The following is a 19,883-nucleotide window of genomic DNA, read 5'->3' on the forward strand; positions in this document are numbered from 1 at the left end:
CCATCGTGATTACAGAGAGAGTGAAGTAGAGTAAGATTTCTAAGTCCTTCCATCCGAGCGGTGAGGAAGGCTGGGCGCATTTGAATCTAAGCAGATACAATCATCAGAAATGCTATTACGGTAAGTAATGCATGTCTTCTGATGCTTGTGAATCTGCTTAGAATCACAGGCTGTGTATAGAATAGTGAGCAGTACTCCGAGTTGGTGGAGGGAGGCGAGAAGGAACAGTAGTGAAGATATGTCTTAGTACTGCTTGTCCCACCTGAGACTCCAACCTAGAGTATCCATCCAGGCAGTGTTTTGTTAAGGTGTGTACAGAACTTCAGGATGCTGCTTTGCAAATGGACTCCAGAGGGACATTTGGAATGAATGCTATGGAAGCCCCAGTGCTCAGAGTAGTGTGTGCTCTAGACTTGAAGGGCAGATCTTTTGGCAAGAGAGAAACAGTGTGATGCAATTGACAATCCACTTAGAGATGGCGGATTTAGAGACAGGGTCCCCTTCTCCACCAGCTGCCAAGGAGACGAAAAACTGATTGGTCTTTTAGTGGTTTTGTTTTTCCACATAATATAGGATTGTCATGCACACATCCAGTGTGTGTGTAGGCTTCTTTCTGCCCCGCTAGTGTGGTTCAGGAAAAGAGTGGGTAGTTCTACTGATTGGTTCACATGGAACTTTGAAATGAATTTGGGCGCAAACCGTGGGCGAGGGTGCAGAACCACCTGGCCTTTGTGGATAGTGACAAATGGGTCTAAAACTGAAAGGGCCTGTAGTTCACCAACTCTTCCTATTGAAGTGACTGCCACCAGGAAGGCGCTCTTGTGAGTGCTTTAAGGCTAGCCTTATGCATCAGTTCAAAGGAAGATGCCATAATTCTAGTTAGTACTACATTTAGGTCCCATCCGGAAGCTGGGTTTGAAATAGGGGTATTAAGTCTTTTAACCCCTTCCATTAAAGCCTTGATTACTGGGATTTTCCACCACAAGACCTCTCTCTGGGACGTGGTGTACGCTGAGAGTGGCTAAGTTGACATTCAGGGAATTAAAAACCAGGCCTGAATCCAGTAGATTAGTTAGGTATAAAACAATGTGTTGTAGAGCAGCCTATAGGATTGATGCTCTTGGAATTACACCAGATGACGAAGCGTTTCCATTTATTGGAGTAGCAAGTATGTCCATGCGTCTGAGGAAGTTGGAGTTGTCCGAATTCCGACTTCAGGAGCCAGGCTGCTAAGTTGAGTTTGCGGGCATGGATAGAGTTTCCCCCTTGTCCTGCGATAGCATGTTGTATGGGCAAGGTAGTTTCATCAGAGGGAAGATTGACATCTCCATCAGATGGGGGAACCAGGGTTGGCGGGGCCACATTGGGGCCACCAATATCATAGTGCACAGGACGCACCAGGAACCAGTCACAATCTTGTTGAGTAGGAGAGTCGAGGCAAAAGCATAAACAATTTCCCTAACCAAGGTATCCAGAGACCATTCCCCTTGGAGCAGATCTGAGGGTTCCTGGAGGCATAATCTGGGCATTGCGAGTTCTCCACAGTTGCGAACAAGTCGATTTCTAGGAAACCCCATTCTGTGAAAATTTAGACTGTCTTTGTGTAGTCACCATTCATGCTCTGTGGGTTGCGGGCAGTCTCTGCTCAGTACATCGACCAGAAGATCGAGTCCCCCTGGAACATGCTGAGACAGGAGGAACATCTTGTGTTTGAGAGCCCAGTTCCATATGTTCTGGGACAGTTTGGATAACCCCGGGGTGTATGCCCACATGTTTGTTTAGGTAATACATGGACGTGGTACTGTCCTTGAGGACCAGTACTGTCTTACCCTGTAATTGTGTCTGAAAGGCCTTCAGGGTTTTGAACACTGCTAACAGCTCCATCAGGTTAAAGTGGTTGGATGCTACAGCTGGGGACCAAACGCTGTGCGCCGTCTGCTGAAGGAGGTGAGCTCCCCACCCGTGAGATGCGTCCGTTGAGAGTGGGTTTTCCCTTTCAAGAGGTTTTCCCTCGACCACCACTGCAGAGAGAGAACGAGGGCTGCCGAGACAACCACTAGATCGTCCTATTGTCCGCTGGCCTGACACCATTGGCTGTTGAGCCACTCTTGCATGGGGCGCATACGCAAACATGCGTGGGGGACTAAAATCCAGGAGACCATCATTCCCAACAGTCGAATGGCTTTGCGTACTGTCACCTCTCGACTGGCCACATATTGAGGGATCTGAAGCAGCATGTTTTGAACCCTCTCTGAGGTGAAGACGAGGCAGTTTTCTGTCAAAATCAGAACCCCCAGAAATTGCTAGACTTGGCTGGGTTATAGGCTGGACCTTTTCTCATTTATTGAGAATCCCAGACTGAAGCGTAGATCTATCGTCTTTTGGGTGTTTGAAAGGCATGTTCCATACAAATCCACGGTTATGAGCCAGTCGGCAAGGTAAGGATGAACTGGGATGGATTGCCTGCGCAGGTGAGCCGCCGATACTGCCAGCACCTTTGTAAATGCCTTTGGGGCTGAGGCAATGCCGAATGGAAGGACCTTGAACTTATCGTGCTTGTCCTCTATCATGATTGTCCTCCATCATTAATCTTAGGTATTTTCTGTGCGCTGGTAACATTGAAATATGAAATTATGCATCTTTCATGTCCAATGTTACCATGTAATCACCTGTGACAGTAGAGGGTTTACCTCTTGCAATTTTATCATTTGAAACTTTTGTGGTTTCACAAATTTGTTCGCTGGGCGCAAGTCTAGTATAGGGCGCATGGTGAGATCCTTTCTGGGTACAAGGAAGTACACTGAATAAATGCCCTTGTTTACCTGAAGAACGAGGACTACTTTGATTACGGGCTTTTCCTGCAGGATCTTGACCTCTTGCAGTAGGATATTCAGATGTTCGAGTGATGGACGCCTGGACTTTGGCGGTCGGTATCGAGGTGGTCGGCTGAACTAGATACAGTAACTGTGGGTGAATGTCTTGAGCACCCACTGGTCTGTGGTAATTCCCTCTCATTGTATGGAAGAATGTTATTAGTCCCCCGAACTTGGAGGCATGTAAGGGGACCAGGATCTGCAAGTCATTTTTTATTGGAGGCCGGGGAGCCTCTAGGGGTGGTGTTTCTACCCCTTCCTTTGCCACAGCGCTCTCTTCTAGACTGGTATTGGTTTGAGGCGGCTGACCCTTATCCTGAGGACCATGTGTTTCTGGTTCCGTACTGATTTGGGCAACGAGGGAAGGATTGTCAGTGAAAGGAGCCGCGAGAGCTTCCACCTCATTGCTGAAAGGGTCTTCGAGTTATTTGGTTTAATGACTTCAAAGTCTCATGTTGCTTCTTTGGTAAAGTGGTAGATGAGATGCTAGAAACTGCAAACAGGTTAGATTCCTCTACCAGTTTGTTAATGAAGGACGCCCATTTTTCCAGTTTGAATCCTGAATTTTTCAACCAAGCGTGCCTTTTCAAGAGGGTACCTTGGACCAGCGTTCTCCCTGCTATCTCGGCAGCATCAAGGGTGTTAATATTATGGTTCACCTGCCTCCCTTCCGACACAATCACAAGCAGGTGTGTGATGGTTCAGGGACCTCTTGCAGGCCTTCCTGGATCAGATTCCACTGAACATCGCAATAGTTGGCCAACCAAGTTGTATTGTTGGCTATACTGGTGTAATAGGCTGCAGCAGTTGTGACACGCTTTCCCAGAGCATACAACTTATTGCAGTCTTTACCCGGTGGTGCTTCACCCATTGACAAGGGTACACCTGCTCTTCCTAGTTTTAGTCACCACTAGGGACTCTGAAGTGCCATGTCCCCGAATGTAGAGAGGGTCCATAGGTGAGGGGTGAAAAAGTTTGACCCGTGGATTCACAGCTCTTGTATGCGACATTGTCAGCAAAGGAGGAGCGATACGCCATTTGATGGAGTTCAAGAGGTATTGACAGGCTTCCAGGCGGTTTCTCGTTCAAAATATCTTCCACGAAGTTGGTGTCTAGCACCGCTTCTTGCGTGGCAATCTGAAAGTGCTCTGCAGCTTTCTTCAGAATAGCATTAAATACCATCTGGTCATCTATGGGAGATAGCTGTCTAACAAGAGGAGAAGCGGGAGGATCCATGCACAATATATCAGGGGTATTGGTCGGTGACAGCCATGGTGCATTCTCCACTGGCTGTTCATCCCCACTCCTCCCCCCAATCAGTGGCCTGGTCAGTAGGATCTTCAAAGAGATAATGCTCCTGTACAAAAGGGTCCCGAGGAACTTACTCTGGTTCCGTCAAGTCAAACACCTCCTCATGAAGAGGGTAGGAGCCCCTTTGAAATGTTGACCCAGTGGGGTACAAGTCCTCCTCGCTAAGGCCTCTTAAGCATGGTAAACCTTTTCTTAAAAGTCCACACATATTGACAGTTTAATTATACACCCCTCAAACCAGTCTCTGGTCCATAAAGATGACCCAGAAGGGTCTGGGGGTGGGGGGCACAGGCTCTTCTGGGGTATCTATGTTCTTAGGCAGTCGAGATTTATCTGAAAGAGTCTTAGCCAGGGGCTGTGAACCTTCAGAATACTCCTCCAGCCTCTCTCAGTATGTGGACGAGTCCCTTGACCGGTCTTTAGGCTTAAACGATGGTCGGCGTATCTGGTAGGGATTTCAACAGTTCTAGCAGCTTCGCCGTACACGCTGGCGTATTGGACTGTCCCGACGAGTCTGTCAATGCGGTTCAGGGGGTTGTGGGTTTCCCTTTATGAGTAGCATGTGCGTCCCTGTCGCCGGAGTGTACACTCCCCATAACAGAACCGGTGGCCTGCCCGCCGGTGCCGGACGACTCGGAGCGTGGAGCCACGGTCTAGTCACTCTCGGCACCTGGGGTGCTACCCTCGGCCTGCATCATAGTTTAGGCCGCCCACTGTTGAGCCTTGCCTTTTTATCGTCTTAGGACGTAGAAGCTGGCAAGACCGACTGGACTCATGATATTGAGGGAGACGCTTATTGCACCTCCGTTGCGTGTCCTTCCAGGCATACTTGAGTTTACAAGAAGAGCAAAATTAAAAGGTGTCCTGTCCATAGCTCGGGTTTATAGCGAGAGCAAAACCAAAAGTGAAAAGAGGGGAGAAGGAAGTACATTCTTGAAAGAAAAAAAGAGCCCCGGACATCACTCTCCCTATTGTGTAGGCCTGTCCGGAGGGCCAAGGCCAAGCAGTCGACAGTCGACCGGAGCACCACCTGTCGAAGTCTGGCATTCTTCCGCGGTCTTCGGTGGTGGTTGTTAAGTAGTCGAAGGGGACGAATATATAAACAACCAAAGGTATTCAACAAAAATGAATTAGCAATTTTAGGAGCTGCGCATTAAGGCGACCAACAATCTGCGGGACAACGACGTGAGGGATTTTGGGTACACTACACGTCACATTAGGGATAGTGTTACAGGCACGCCCGTGCCAACGTCCCCTTTCGATCCTCAAAAGACAAGATGCAATACTCCGCGATTACCACTCGATGTCAGACTACATTCACAGCATGTGATTCTAAGTAGATTCCCAAGCCTCAGAAACCAGAGTAATTATTCAACGTACTTCCTTGTGCCAAAGAAAGACCTTTCCATGAGCCCAATAGTAGATCTGCGCCCTGCCAACAAACCTGTCAAACCTTAAAAGTTTCGTATGACCACGGTCCAAGAGTTCATCCCACTCCTAAAACGGGGAGACAACATGGCCACATTGGATATGAAAGCTGCATACTTTCATATTTCAATGCTCTCTGCGCACAAAAAATACCTGCGTGTCAACATAGCGGGCATACACTACCAGTTCAAAAGCACTCCGCACCAAGAGTATTCACAAAGGTGCTCACATTAGTGGCAGCACACCTGCTCAGAAGGTCCATCCCAGTATACCCTTATCTGGACGACTGACACTGCGGAATCTCCTCAAACACAGCAAAATAATACACAAAAAGCAATGGACCTTTTCAATCTGGGCTTCTCCATCAACAACAAGAAATCAAGTCTAGTTCCCAGCCAAACAAAACAATTTCTAGGGGCTAGCCTAACATCAAAAGAGGCTTTTCCCCCTCAAGAAAGTACAAAACATGCTGTTGCAAGTACCTCACTACAGGGTCGGTTGCCAGATAACGGTACACAGAACAATGAGCTTGCTTGGGATGGCCTCATGCATTCACTTGGTTCCTCACACGCACGCCTATGCATGCATCCAATGCAGGAATGGTTAGCAAAACCATGGTCTCAGGCAAGCAGTCAGTGGGACCATCTAGTGGTTGTTTCCTAAACTTGGTGCAGGCTTTTCGCTGGAGGTCCAGGACCAACATACTAAAAAGGAAACCCCTTTTGCATTACACCAGCATGAGCGATCAGGACTACAGACTCCTCGTAAGCGGTTGGTGGGCTCACTTCCTCCACCACAAAGCTCACGGCCAGTGGACACACGCCACTACACAAAAACATATCCACTTACTGCAACTATTGGCAGTCCGCAAGTCTCTTCAAGCCTTTCAGAAACATCTCACAGGTCAAACAGTGCAAGTCCTCACAGACAGCACCACTGCCATGTTCTACCTATCAAGGAGGCGCACAGTCTGTCCAAGCTATCCCAGAAAATATGGAAGTGGGCACTCAAGCAGAACATGTTCCCAACATCCCAACATGTTCCAGGAGAACTCAATTGTCTAGCAGACACTCTAAGCCGATACCCTCTACCGGAAGAACAAGAGTAGCAACTCGACATATCCCAGACATAAAATTCTCACAATGGGGTCACCCCCATTAGACTTGCCCGCCACAAGCCTAAACGCACAATGCCCAGACTTCATGCCCAGGGTTCCCCAACCAGGGTCCAAGGGGAAAGACCTGTGGATGAACTGGTCAGGGCAGGGAAATTTGCTTATGCTTCCTACAACCCTGCCCCGACACCACTCCTGAGCATACTAGTGCACAAGATGCACCAGGAACAAGTAACTCCAATCCTGGTTGCTCCCATGTGGGCGAGACAACATTGGTTTCCACATCTTCTCAAACTGGCGATGTGCGCCCCAATCAAGCCCCTTTGCCCGTACAACATGATAAAACACCACAAGGGAGCACCCCACCATCTGCGCCCTCAGTCTAGGAACTTGGCAGCTTGGACCTTGAAGTCATTCTTGCCACTTAAATCTTCCACAAAGGTGTATGGATATCCTAAAAGAGGTACAAAAACCCCAAACCAGCCATTTCAATAAGTGGAAGAGATTTGGGATATGGTGCACGCCACAATCACTAAACCCAACGAAAGTTGTCCAGCTAACATTCTACACTACATGCTTTACCTACTAGACTCATCCCTATTATTTAATTCCATCAAAGTACATCTGGTGGCCCTGTCCGCTTACACCACTTCACAGAAAAAGGTGTCCTGGTAGAACGTTCCCGTCATTAAGGCCTTCATGGAAGGGGTAGAGGTTATAACACCCCACCCCCCCCCCCCATTTCCAAACCTACCCCCGGGTTGGAATTTCGATGTGCTCTCCAAGCTCATGGGTCCACCCTTTGTGCCTATGCACAAGGCCAGCCTAAAACAACTGACATACAGAACTACATTCCTCGTAGCTATCACCTCCATATGAAGAGTCCGTGGGCTACAGGCTTTGTCCATACAAGACCTTTTCCATTATACACAAGGACAAGGTTGTCCTCAGAACGCATCCTAGGTTCTCACCGAAGTTAATTTCAAAGTTCCATGTAAATCAATCCATAGAGCTCCATACCTTCTTTCAAAATCCATCTTACTCCGCAGAAGGAAGCCTCCATACACTTGATGTATGGAGGGTGGTCTTGTACTATGTGAACAAAACTAAGCCTATAAGGAAAACAGACCAACTCTTTGTTTCCATAGCACCTGGAAGAGAAGGCGATCACATCAAAAAAACGCCATCTCCAGAAGGATAGTAAAAGCATACAGCTCTGCTATTCCCTATTCAAGAAGGTCTTCCCTTTGACACCCCAGGGTACACTCTACAAGAGGTACAGGAGCTAGCTTAGCGTTCATAGCAAACATCCCTCTAGACACCACTTGCAACGCTGCTACATGGAGTTCCATCCATACTTTCATACAACATTATTGCATTGACACGCACTCTAAGTGGGAAGAAGAAACAAACAAGTTTCCTTTGAACCGGTGATGAACATCTTAGCCAATCAGTTTTGCTGGGGCACCTGGTATTTCGCATTTCACACCAATTTATTACGACTACCATTTCGGCTCACATGGCCTCTGGCCACATCCATTTTCCTGAGAACCTAATTGAAATCCATTAACCATTTGCCACCACTGTCCTTAACCACCACGTTTATTACCTGGCCCCAAGTCGACCCTACCATATGGTCGAAATTCCCTGGTCACTGAATAACAAACTCCCATGTTCTCAGGAAGATTACCATCTCTTATCTGCAAGATTACCAAGTCGTAAACCTATGACCCAATAGCATTTCATTTCATCCTGACTGCAACTGACCATTTGATATCATCGCAGCTAGCCACCTTCACCCATCCTTTGACCTCGAACAATCAACTCTCCAGGTCACACAAAGTTTCTCAACAAACCCAGGTTTCTGCGGCATACACAAATCCCAGCTATAAGAGACCTCTGGTATACAACCTTCTCATGTAGCCCCTGTTCCCCAACTGTCCCAAACATTACCCTGAAACCCACTGTATGTCTCCGCGCATGTGTTCAAGACTACCCCATCCCTTGACAGTGGTTTCCCCATCCACAAATCTCTTGTGTGCGCATATAAAACTCCTTGCTTCCCATCTTTAGACACTACTTTGTACGCCACACAAATACATTGTGTTCACACTGCATCCGGATATTTGTCATTATGTTGCTATGTGTATTCAAATCTAAAATGCATTGGCTACACATAAAATAACACCAATAGTAACACTCATCCAATTCTCATTACCTATGCTAGATACATACCAGATTGCAACATCACGCTAACATTTCCTCTACACCAGTCACCAATATGGCACGGGCAACGCAAACCCTTCGGTCCCATTGAAACCATTATCGACCATCCCAACATATGCATACCACGTGAGTAATGAGCCTGAAAAGGAATTGGTGGCAGGAATCGGGAATGTATGGGTCAAATGTGAAGGCATCCCATCAGTGGCAGGGGGATAGGTCCCAGCAGTAGCCAGGTAGAGTTGGCTGCAATTTACAAAGCAATATCCAAATTAAAAGAAAGTGTTGGTTACCGATTCAGACTATGCCCGGAATTGTTTTGTGGAAAACTTACCGGGATGGTCACTCAAACATCGAAAGCGGATTCGGGCCATCGACAATCCTGTTTCAGAGAATGAGATGAAAATTCAATAGAGAAAAATAAGAGGGCACTCAAACACCAGGAGACGATAAGGAAGGGAATAAAGGCTCATCACTTGGCCAAAATTGGGCCGGTAATGGGAGAATTGTTTTCCATTTAACATTTGCTCTGAGATTCAGGTTGACATGGCGACACATTCCAAAACTCAAGGGGCAAGTAGTAATCAACCAGTAGTTCAGTGGGAGACACACCAATCAGGATTTAAAGCACAAAAAGAAAACCAAAATGTAGGTATATTGCACAATTGTGTGTCGGATGCAGAAAAGAACCCATTAGCAGAGGAGTACAGCAAGGGAATAGAGGATCTGAGGGTGATGAAGAATAAAAAACTATCAGCTGCAAGACGGACTGTTGGTCAGAAAATCCACTTCAGGTCATATCCAATGGGTGGTCCCGATGTAATTTTGGGGGTCAACGTTACATCATGGCCATGATTCTATAATAGCGGGGCACAGAGATTCACATAAAACATGGGAAATATTAAACGAATATGTGCATTGTCCACATGTCCCAAGATGTGGAACTGCATACCCAAGGGTGTTTGGAGTGTGCAATTCCAGCCCGCCTCCCTAACACAGAGACCAGTTAATGATATGATAGGTTATTTATAACTCGCTTAATACCCAGAGGTTTCTAAGCACGGACCCAGGGATCGTACCCGTGTTGCTCCGGGTCTTGCTTCCAAGGCGAGCACGTTGCCCCTGAGCCATCCTCCAGAGACGAGAGGTTTGACACTTTCCAGGTCAGATTTGCAAATCGATTTAGTTAGACCAGTCTAAAGGTAATCATGGGGAAGTACATGCTAACAGTTGCGTGCTTGAGGTCAAAATCGTCGGAATGTATACCTGCTCCTGACTACAGTGCACAGACCGCGGCTACCTTATTGGTGAATCACAATTCCAGGTTTCGATTGCCCCAGAGACTAGAGTCAGACTCTGGAAGTCATTTTACCAGTGTGTTGATGACCAAGATGTGGGATATTTTAGGTGTTAAGAGGAAGTTTCATGTTTCGCATCGGCCATCCTCTAGTGGTAGGGTAGAACGATGCAACAGATCAATAATTTACATACTTAAAGTTTGTGGCTGAAGCAGGGTCTAGTAGGGATGTACAGCTTCCTTTAATACTGATGGCCATTAAAGCAACATCCAAACCTACAAAACTCAGTTCAGCCGGGATAATCACAGGCAGGAAGATGGTACTTAACCAACATTCGTTGTACAGGACCAATGAGCAAGTTTTGGTAAATGCATGGAAGAGTTGAGAAAGCATTTGCAACACACATTTGAATTTGCGCAGCAAAACAGAACAGCTGAGGGTGCCAAATCATACTATGACAGGAAGTCATCTGTTTGATAGTATGGAGGTAGGTGAACAAGTTCAAATTCACGAAATGGAAAAATAAAAATGTATGCGTCCTGGCATGGCTCATTAAAAAAAAGAAAAGCGGACATGGTTTCACTTGGGGTGTATAGAAGAGGATCTGGCCATGGAACCGTTTTGTCCACGTGAATCGAATAAAACCATCTCACCCGAAACATGAGGTGCAAAGAATGGAACAAACCAATAAGGACTGAGGTGTAATGACATCAGAAGCGAGGATACACCGTGAACTAGGTGAGTAAATCAATTTGCGATGGTCCACAAAAGGGAAGCACACGGATTAAGAATAAAAGGGTTAATCATAATTGGTAAGTAGGTGTGTTCGGATTGCTTGCAGGAGTGAATGGATGGCTGAAGTATCAGTAAAAAGTGGAGAAAGGGACGAAACGTGAAGGAAAATAAAAAGTGGCTAAAGTAATTGGTGCATGGTACTCAATCAATTTGTCTTTTTCCTCTGTTTTACAATGGTTAACCAGTTTTCCTCTAAAAAGGTTCCCTGGAGCCCGATGTCCATGAAGGATGACCCAGGACGAAGCAGGATGGAGACCCTGGGATGAGAAAAGAAATAGTCTGGCAGGCACAAAGACTGGCGGACTCAAGGGGGGAAATCCAGATTACAACACTGCGGTCCATGTGACATGGGAAGAAAAAGTGCATCAAAATCATGGTTTTATTTAAAAATATACTAGTTATAACCGTCTAGTAACATGGACACGTGCCACACTGGAAAAGTTCTGATTGAGCCTGGGCCAGCATCAGGCATTGTGATTAAAGATGCCACTGCATTCATATTAGAGAAGAAGAGATACTACTTTACAGAGTCTCCATATTATGTATCAAATCCCAATTGATGCCAAATCTTTCTTAAACTTCTCATCTTGTTTCCATCTTTAACTTTTTTCATAGTGATTTTTCTTTATCGAAGTGCATATTGGTACCAGTGACAAAGGGCATATATTGCAATTTTTCTCACTTCAATATATTAAAACTTCAATAATTTTGACTAAGCACCTACCAACATGGTTATATAATAATTCAACTGGGTTGACAGCGATGAAGAAATTACGTTTGATCGGCGTGCATGATTTCTAGCCTTGGTTAGTTTTTATGCAGAGTACCCATGTTTGATCAGTGTCCTCTACAGAAAGGGGGGGTATTTAGGGGAGGTTATGAGCTAAACAATTTGTGCAGCAAATTCTGTGTGTAATGTAGTGCATGGGTTACTAACATTTAGTATTGGGGACAAAGGGTTGATTATTGGTTACTAACACTTAGTATAGGGTTAAATGGAGTCGGCTAGATTCGCTTGACCATATGCTCAGCGTGTACTAATATTGCAGCAGGCGCACAAACTCACCATTCATCGCCAGTTCATAAAGTAATGCAAAATTGAAAGCGGAAACATAAGTGTTTTGCAAGGCAGAGTGTGCAGAGCAATGGGCATTGAGAATATCCGTTTATTTTGCAGAACAGGAAGAGGCAACATTGATAGTTTGTGTTATGCAGAATACTGTCCAAAGGTCATTTGAGCGAGGGACTGGAAAATTACACAAGCAGAATCAAAAGGTGCAGGATGGGTGCTGGAAGCTTCTGGCACATGGTGTGAGATGACACCACGAGAAGATGCAACAATATTGGGAGTTTGTGCTAGGCAGAATATGTTACGATAGGTTATTTATAATGCGCTTAATACCCAGAGGTTTCTAAGCACGGACCCAGGAATCCAACCTGTGATACTCCATGACGTCTTGCTTCCAAGGTGAGCACGTTGACTCTGAGCTATCCTCAGAATACTGTCCAAAGGTCATTTGAGCCAGGGACTGGAAAATTACACGAGCATAATCAAAGGGTGCAGGATGGGTGCTTGAAGGTTCCGGCACTATGTGCGTTAGATGACACCACAGAAGAGGCTGGGAAAATGATAAAGAAAATGCACATAGACCTAGGTTGAGAAGCAGTTTTCAATAAGAGGTTTAAAAGAGCGAGAAAGTAGGAAAAAGGTCATTTTGAGAGAGCGCCAGAGAGAGACAGACTGACTGCCCGAAAGAGGGGCAGTCCTGCGTAGCTTTCTGGAGGTTTCTCAGCTGAGCTGCAGAGCAGTTTAGCTGCAGAGGGAAGGCTACATTTCAAATCAAGGGTGGTGTCTGGCAGAAACAGACTAAATCGTACTCCGCTGCAAGAAGGGCCTGGTGAGTTAAGGGCATGATGATCATTACAATAAGCAGAGAGCTCAGTGGGCGTATAAACGGCTCAATCGGACCCCTTCTGCAGGGTATTTTAATTGGCAAGATGTCCAAGCGGGCACAGAAGGCACAACTTTTGTAATCCTTCTGGAACCAAAGGACTACCAAAGTAGCCAAAATCCAAAGTGTTAGCTGGGGATTTATTCATTGATTAAGAGGGGGTCAGAATCTCAAACACCAACCTCAATCATGCTACTAATCCATCGTTAGGGGAGTAACGGAGCTGAAGCTGTATTCATAGTGCATTGCTTTCATAGACAAAGTGTCAGTTAGGATGTCTCAGGTTACAGGGAAAACCCTTACATTTGAATTGCTATGCTGACGCCATGTAAATGATTGATGCAAAGTGTTTTTTTATATTCTCACATGTGCCCAATGCAAAATGCGGTTTGATGCAGAGTATTTTTCTGGCTGATTAAACTGAATATCTATACAAAAGTGCCCAACAGTGAAAGCGTGAAGTGGTCTTTGTGTCTTGTTCCATTTGGGTGGAGTACAGGGGTAAATGCACATCTAGAATTAAATGCACGGTATAAAGTCTGTAGATGCCTAGCTAAGATAACATAGAATAACAATTGTGGCAGAAAGGGAAGTGTTAGGATCGCTTCTACAAGTCTGAGAAAGTACACGTCCTGCAGCCCATTCAGCAGTAGGGTAAAGCGGACAAAAATCAGAAAGAAGTGTGGGAGAGAAAAGTACAGAGAGAAAGCGTGAAACATGGAGGGGAGTAGGAGAGGAAAAGGAAGTAGTGAGGATGGAGGTGACTGTGGGAAATGTAATAGAGGCAGAGAAAGGAGAAGAGCAGAGGTGAAAGAGGGTTAAAAACAGAGGTGAAGGAGGCACATGCTCAGAGGTGATTGACGTGGAAAGGAAAGAGGCTGGAAGTGAAGCTGAAACCAAAGAACAAACATGTAGGGCAGAAAAGGAACACATAGGAGCCACCATCTAGAAAGGAGGAAGAGGAAGGGATAAGGATGAGTGGGCGGAGGAGCAACAGCCAACAAAAAAAGGGCCACAGAGCAGGGCGAGAACATCGTAAGCCACTGAACAAGGCTCATGTGAGAAACCCCAGGAAAAGTGTTGCCAGCCTGGGGCAGGGCAGAGGGTGAGTTTTAGAACCACAGTGTCAGTTGGATACCCGACCCACATACAGACAGCCCAAAGCACTAGACTGAGTGGTGCTGGCAACCGTTGCAGAAGGACATACTGAAAACCTAAACATTAGAAAGATTCTCCACAAGGCCAAGAAAGTAGTGCAGGGCAAATTAAACCCAAAAGACTGAGTCACTGTTTTCCTGCTGAGAAAAACCAGGGAGAGTATAAAGGACTGAGCATGACTGATTCTAAGAAAGCCTAACCAACTTGCATTTTACTGGAGTATCAACTTGGGATCCAAGTTAACCCTACATTCCTAATTATCGGTTTTAAAAAGACAGAAACGTCATACATTCGCATGAAGTGCCACCTCCCGGGTGCAGCAGTACCTACAAATCTTTTCCGTTAGTTTGGGCTCATTTAATTCAAATAAATTAACCAGATTGAGTTTGTTATCCAATGATTTAAACCCATTTTAAAATTAAAAAATAAATATGTATATTGCAACCCCATCTTTCTTATTTTGCCATTGGAAAATCCAGTAATTCCAACCGTTAAGCCCATGAAACATTATGTCAAGGATTTGAAAAATGTGTGTACATAGAAAAACATCTGGTTAACTGATGTTGCCCAAAAAATCGAAACTGTTCATCTAAGTTAGTCTCACTTCAAGCCAGTGAGCAAAATCTAACTGGTCAGTTTTTCACTTCCTCTCCTCGGCAGTACACAACTACCCCTTTAGGCATCGTCGAATGAGGAGGCTGCTCACCTCATAGCAAGACATTAACTAGGAGAATGTTCTGCACACAGGTATGGTTAAGGGTGTTGCTAAATCATAATGGAGGGTATGGTGGTACCCAATCTGTCCGTACAATGTGTGTATGTTGAACTTCCATTTTGTCTCTTATAGGAGTGAAAGGTTGACAAGTTGAACAAGGAATAGACAGGTTGAGGGCAAGTTGAAGGTACAGGTTAATGGTAAAAGAAAACAATCTCACCAGCCAGTAAAGTCAATGGATGGAATCTGGATTAGTAAACCTGATAGACTTTCACACAAAGCAGAGATAGAGGTCTAGCTTTATATGTGAAGTCCAAATGAACATTGAATTGTGTATGTGTTTTTATTGCAACTCTAGAATCAAAGACAAGCACTGCACTGTTCATTGTTAATTTTGCGACAAAATATGGAGGTGGCATGTGAAAGATGTACAGTGCATTGTGCTTTTTTTAAAAAAAGGCAGTACTTTATGATGCAGAGAAACCAAGTTGGAAAAAATGCATTTACAAAGACTGTCGCAAGACTGATTCTGCACACTGATTAACTTCCACAATCATCCTTGCAAATCTAATAAATGATTGTGCACTGTATAATCGGTTAGACCATGTTAAGCAGATTAAACTCTGCAATCATTTTTACTATTTACAGAGCATACCATTTGTACCTTGGTTTCTACTCTAAAGCTGAAACGTACCAATGCCGAACTTAGTTCGGTTTTTATAGTTTTCGGTTTTAAAGCTAAATAGTTAATCCATTCTTTTTTGGCAGGTTTGCCCCAAAAGCAAAAGTGTAAATTGTGTGAGTGCTGTCAGTTAAGAAGTCTTAAGAGCAATTACTATTTCATATAAATATGCAACTGGCTGAAATAGTGGAAGGACAAGAGTGCAAAATTCTTTGACAATTTATAAGCATATTATGTCACCCACAAACACAAGATAAAAGAATAGACAAAACTATACATCTTCCAATCTCAAAGTAAACACAGTACCTCTAGAGAGTTGTTTACAATCCTGACAAACTTTCCATCTGGATCAATTTCCTCTATAGACAAGTTCCCTGTAGAAGAAGCATGCTGCACAATTTTCAAGTGGCTGCGGAGGTCCCCGCGCTCGCTCTCATTCAGTTTCCTTTTTTTTCCACGCAGCGAGAAACTTCCTTGACTGGTACTTGCTCGTGATGTAGGGCTTCTTCGAGGTGAGCCTGGTGATAAATTCATTCTAAAACAAAAATAAAATCTAGCTTTGATCAATCTACATGAAGGATACGATCTGAAACGTCAAGGGACTGTCCTAGCGGTGGTGGAAAACCTAAAATAAATTTCAGAAGCACATCATATTTCCCTACTGAAACATGAGAAAGATTAACCATGGAGACAAATGCAGAGATTGTTCACAATAGTGAGTTTAGGAATGAAGAAAATATTAATGCTCTATGAATAGGGGATTTACTACAAGAATATTAAGTGGCTAATTGGTTTCAGAGCAGCATCTTAATTAAGCAGCAAGTACGTTGGCAATCTTAATGAACTTCCCGATTTGGAATCTAGTGGTGGCCATTTATTTTTCCAAGTATCTTGGATAGAAATGGTTACTCACCGTAACGACTACTGTACTCCAAGTCCCCTTTCCTCCATACTGTAGGGGATGGAGCCTTTTGCACCACACAAAATTTGCACTTCCTTTTTAAAGGGGTAATTTGGGCAAGAAGAGGCGCAACAGGTGCGATTGTGCACTTTAACCCCACTGGGCATATGGAGGAAAGGGGACTAGGAGTACAGAAGTCACTAAAGTGATTAACTTTCTTATACGTCCCATCCCCTAGCCTCCATACTGTATTGTTGATGCCAATGGAGCTGAAATTACTGGGTGCAGCATTTTATACAAATATCTAGGCAAAGAAGTTCCTTAGAACTAGCTGTTTAAATGCTGTGCCCTCTAGAACGTACACATAGGCAGTAGTGGGGGCAGAATGCAAATGGGGTAGCCCACGTGGCAGCTTTACAGATTGTCCAGGCCATTGAGAAGCTGCAGCCTATGCCCCAACAGTGGGAACGTGAAATCCTTCTGGAGGAGCTTTCTAAGATTTTGAAATGCACAATAACATCCATCTAGTTATGGATGCCTTCGATTCTTGTCTGCCTGAAGAGGTTCCACCGAAAGTTACAAATAAGACCTCAATGCCCTAAAATGCTTTTTCCGGTTTAAAACGCTGTCTTGACATCTAAACAGTGCAAAACTTCATCTGCCTGTTTTGCGGATTGGGAAACAATGTAGAAAGGTTTATTTCACGATTAATGTGGACGTCTGCTACCACTTTTGATAAAAATTAAGTGCGTGTTTGCAATATGACCTCTTTGTGGAACTTAGTGTAAGGTTCTGAAGCAGCAAGGGGCTTGGATCTCACTGATCCTCCCAACGGAAATGAGTGCTAACAGCAATACCGTTTTAATGGTGAAAACCTTGATTTCTACCAATGCCATTGGTTCAAACTGTGTGCAAGATCCGATAAAACCACGGGGAGACCCCAAACTGGGTGTGGCCTTCTGATAGTTGGGTACAATCTTGTTAAAACCTCCAAATAAAAAAGATTGTGTTTTGTGAGAAACCAGAAGGTGTCTCGGCCACTAATCCCCAGGGAACTGTCTTGCAGGTGGCAAGGACACAGCCAGCGCTTTTGGATCCAGTTGCTGGGGGTGGACCACTGCAGGAGGATGACCTGGGTGAGGGGTCTTCGGGAAGTGGGACACTGGAGGGTGAGGCACAGTATCCCCTTCCCTGTAACACCTTTACTCCATCCTACCCGGTAGGTTATTTAGGAACTTTACCCCCGCCCTCTTTTTTTACAACATGAACATGTTCTCACTGACAGCCCGACACCCCAGCAGTGTACATGTCCCAATACTATGGTCAGGCAATTATAGACAATCGCTCACTCCCAACTTCCATTACACTTCCCCACATGGATGAAAGGCGGAGCACAAGAGCCCACTCTGAGCGAGGCAAAGCACACAAGGAAACAGCAGTTTCGAGATGGAAGCTGAGCAAGAGGGGGAAAGACGGCAAAACGAAGGGGTTCGCAAGCAGGGAAATTCCCTAGACCTTTTTGACCAGGAACCATTACTTTCCATAGACCGAGAATGGAAAGATACCCGGGGCCCCAATCGCCAGCCATCGGGATACTGTCCTTGGCTCCAAGAACAAAGCAGCATCAGTTAAGTCAACTCAGCCCGTGAGTTGGGGAGACCAATACAAGACTGCTCTGTGTTAAAGCCAAAGTTGCAAGCAGCAACATTGTATGGCGAGCGCTAGAACGAACATTGTTAAAACACCTGTGATGAGATGCCAGTGTAAACGGCTGATAAGTGGTTGAACTTTAAAGCAAGCTACAATACCTTTTGACGGAGTGATCCGGTACCACGTGGGTGCTCAACGAAGTTCTAAGGTATCCAGAAGTAATAACAGTAGATAAATGTGGTCCGGCGGAGGGAGGCCAATTGAAGGTTTTGTGTTAAAGTGGGTCTGAGCCTGGCAGAGGGGGGCCTCAGGGGTAGGGAGGGGCAGTAAATAAGAGACGTTGTATAAGTGAAAATCCTAAGGCGAAAGGAATTGTACTGTTTTGTCTTGTTGCATCAGGCTCTCTGAAAAAGAATTTGAATGACTTTGGCACAGAATGTCCTGATGTTGAAGTCATTAACTGAATCCTCGTGCTAGAGCAGCCAGAGAGTGTGCCGCCTTATCCCATCCCGAAAAAGTGGGGAAAGGAAGCAAACGGCTTGAATATCCTGACATTTTTTCAACACTTTCCTTTTGCACAACATTGTTTCCCACACTATTTGTATTTAGAAGAATTGGCAATAGTTTTATTAGTATAGGCCCTTTTATTTTGACAAAGGCAAGCCTAAGTGTTTTATTTCATGGTCGTAGCTTGCTCCCATCTTTAGCTTTAGGTTTAGACAGGCGTTTTTCAAACCCAATTGAAGTTCAATAAACACCCATGAGAACTGATCACTTGCGTCCCTCTTACCGTTTGATATACTGCCTTCCTTACAGTTTGATGTTAAAAAGGTAATTCGCTTAGAATTTCTGTACGCTCCTATAGAACATATCTACTTGAACTCCTGAGTAAGCTAAATAAGCTGAGGAGGACAATACATTATCCAAAAAGTTTAGCAGTTCTACTTTTTTTGTAGAGACTAGTGGCAGAATTTGCCCACTTGCTCTTATACTGACCTCTCGTGGAATCCTTCCCGGCTCTCTGGATTACGTCTAGGTTGTACTCCAATGGGTAAAGCTGGCAATGTTCGTTTTTCAGGAGCTATGCTGCTAGGGCCAATGAATGTGGACTTGGGTGAAGAACTACTTCCTGTGTGAGTAGGTTCTTGGATATTTTCGGGTTAATCAGTGGGCCTTGAGTTCCCCTCCTCACTAGATCCGGGAACCACAGTCTGGATGGCCATATAGGAGCTATCAATATCGGTGTGCAGTCTGCGGAGGATCTGAACTTGGTCAGGACTAGTTATTAGAGGAGTCACAAGAAACTGACAAATCGCAGGTATTTGTCACTCCTCCCCCTGTGTGGCTAGGGAGGCAAGTCTGCTCCGCAAGACCCTCCGCAGGGGTCGAGGCAAGTCAGACCTCACCGGGATAGACTCCCCTTATGGGGGCAAGGACTCCTGTTCCTGTGAGGAACTCCCTAAACCACATACCATAGCCGCCGACATGGGACTGTCCACTATAAATAGTAGTGTGGCATATTTCCATTTGGCTCAAGGCAATGTAAAAAGAAATGATATGGAAAAAAAGGAATTGGTCCCTTTAATGAGACGTATATTTAACTGGACGAGTCAGAGCAAAGGGAGAGGAAGAGTGCTATGCTCAGGGGAAGTCCCCTGACATCATGCCTTGTGGAGGTGGAGCCGAAGCAGGTCGCAGAGCCTGTAGTTTTCAATGAGATACAGAAGGCCGGTGTGCACAGCCGTGAGGAAAGTGTTACGAGGAGGAATAAAGGACTGCTATA

General features: G+C 45.1%; 2 protein-coding genes across 4 annotated transcripts in view; one reads left to right on the forward strand and one right to left on the reverse strand.

Moving 5' to 3' along the window:
• The window catches only part of SH3GL3 (SH3 domain containing GRB2 like 3, endophilin A3), a 789,999-nt gene extending 778,587 nt beyond the window's left edge, over window positions 1-11,412 (forward strand). The window contains exon 9 of the mRNA XM_069624999.1: window positions 11,243-11,412. Coding sequence (XP_069481100.1) covers window positions 11,243-11,274 — 32 coding nt within the window. The 3' untranslated portion in view covers window positions 11,275-11,412. The remainder of the gene's footprint in view (window positions 1-11,242) is intronic.
• The window catches only part of LOC138504470 (lamin-B3-like), a 368,818-nt gene that overhangs the window by 194,064 nt on the left and 154,871 nt on the right, over window positions 1-19,883 (reverse strand). For all 3 annotated transcript variants that reach the window (XM_069624996.1, XM_069624994.1, XM_069624995.1), the window contains exon 7: window positions 15,856-16,084. In XM_069624996.1, the coding sequence (XP_069481097.1) occupies window positions 15,856-16,084 (229 nt within the window). The remainder of the gene's footprint in view (window positions 1-15,855; window positions 16,085-19,883) is intronic.

Source organism: Ambystoma mexicanum, chromosome 11 (genome assembly GCF_040938575.1).
Source record: "Ambystoma mexicanum isolate Mex_15411 chromosome 11, UKY_AmexF1_1, whole genome shotgun sequence".
In the NCBI taxonomy this organism is placed as follows: domain Eukaryota; kingdom Metazoa; phylum Chordata; class Amphibia; order Caudata; family Ambystomatidae; genus Ambystoma; species Ambystoma mexicanum.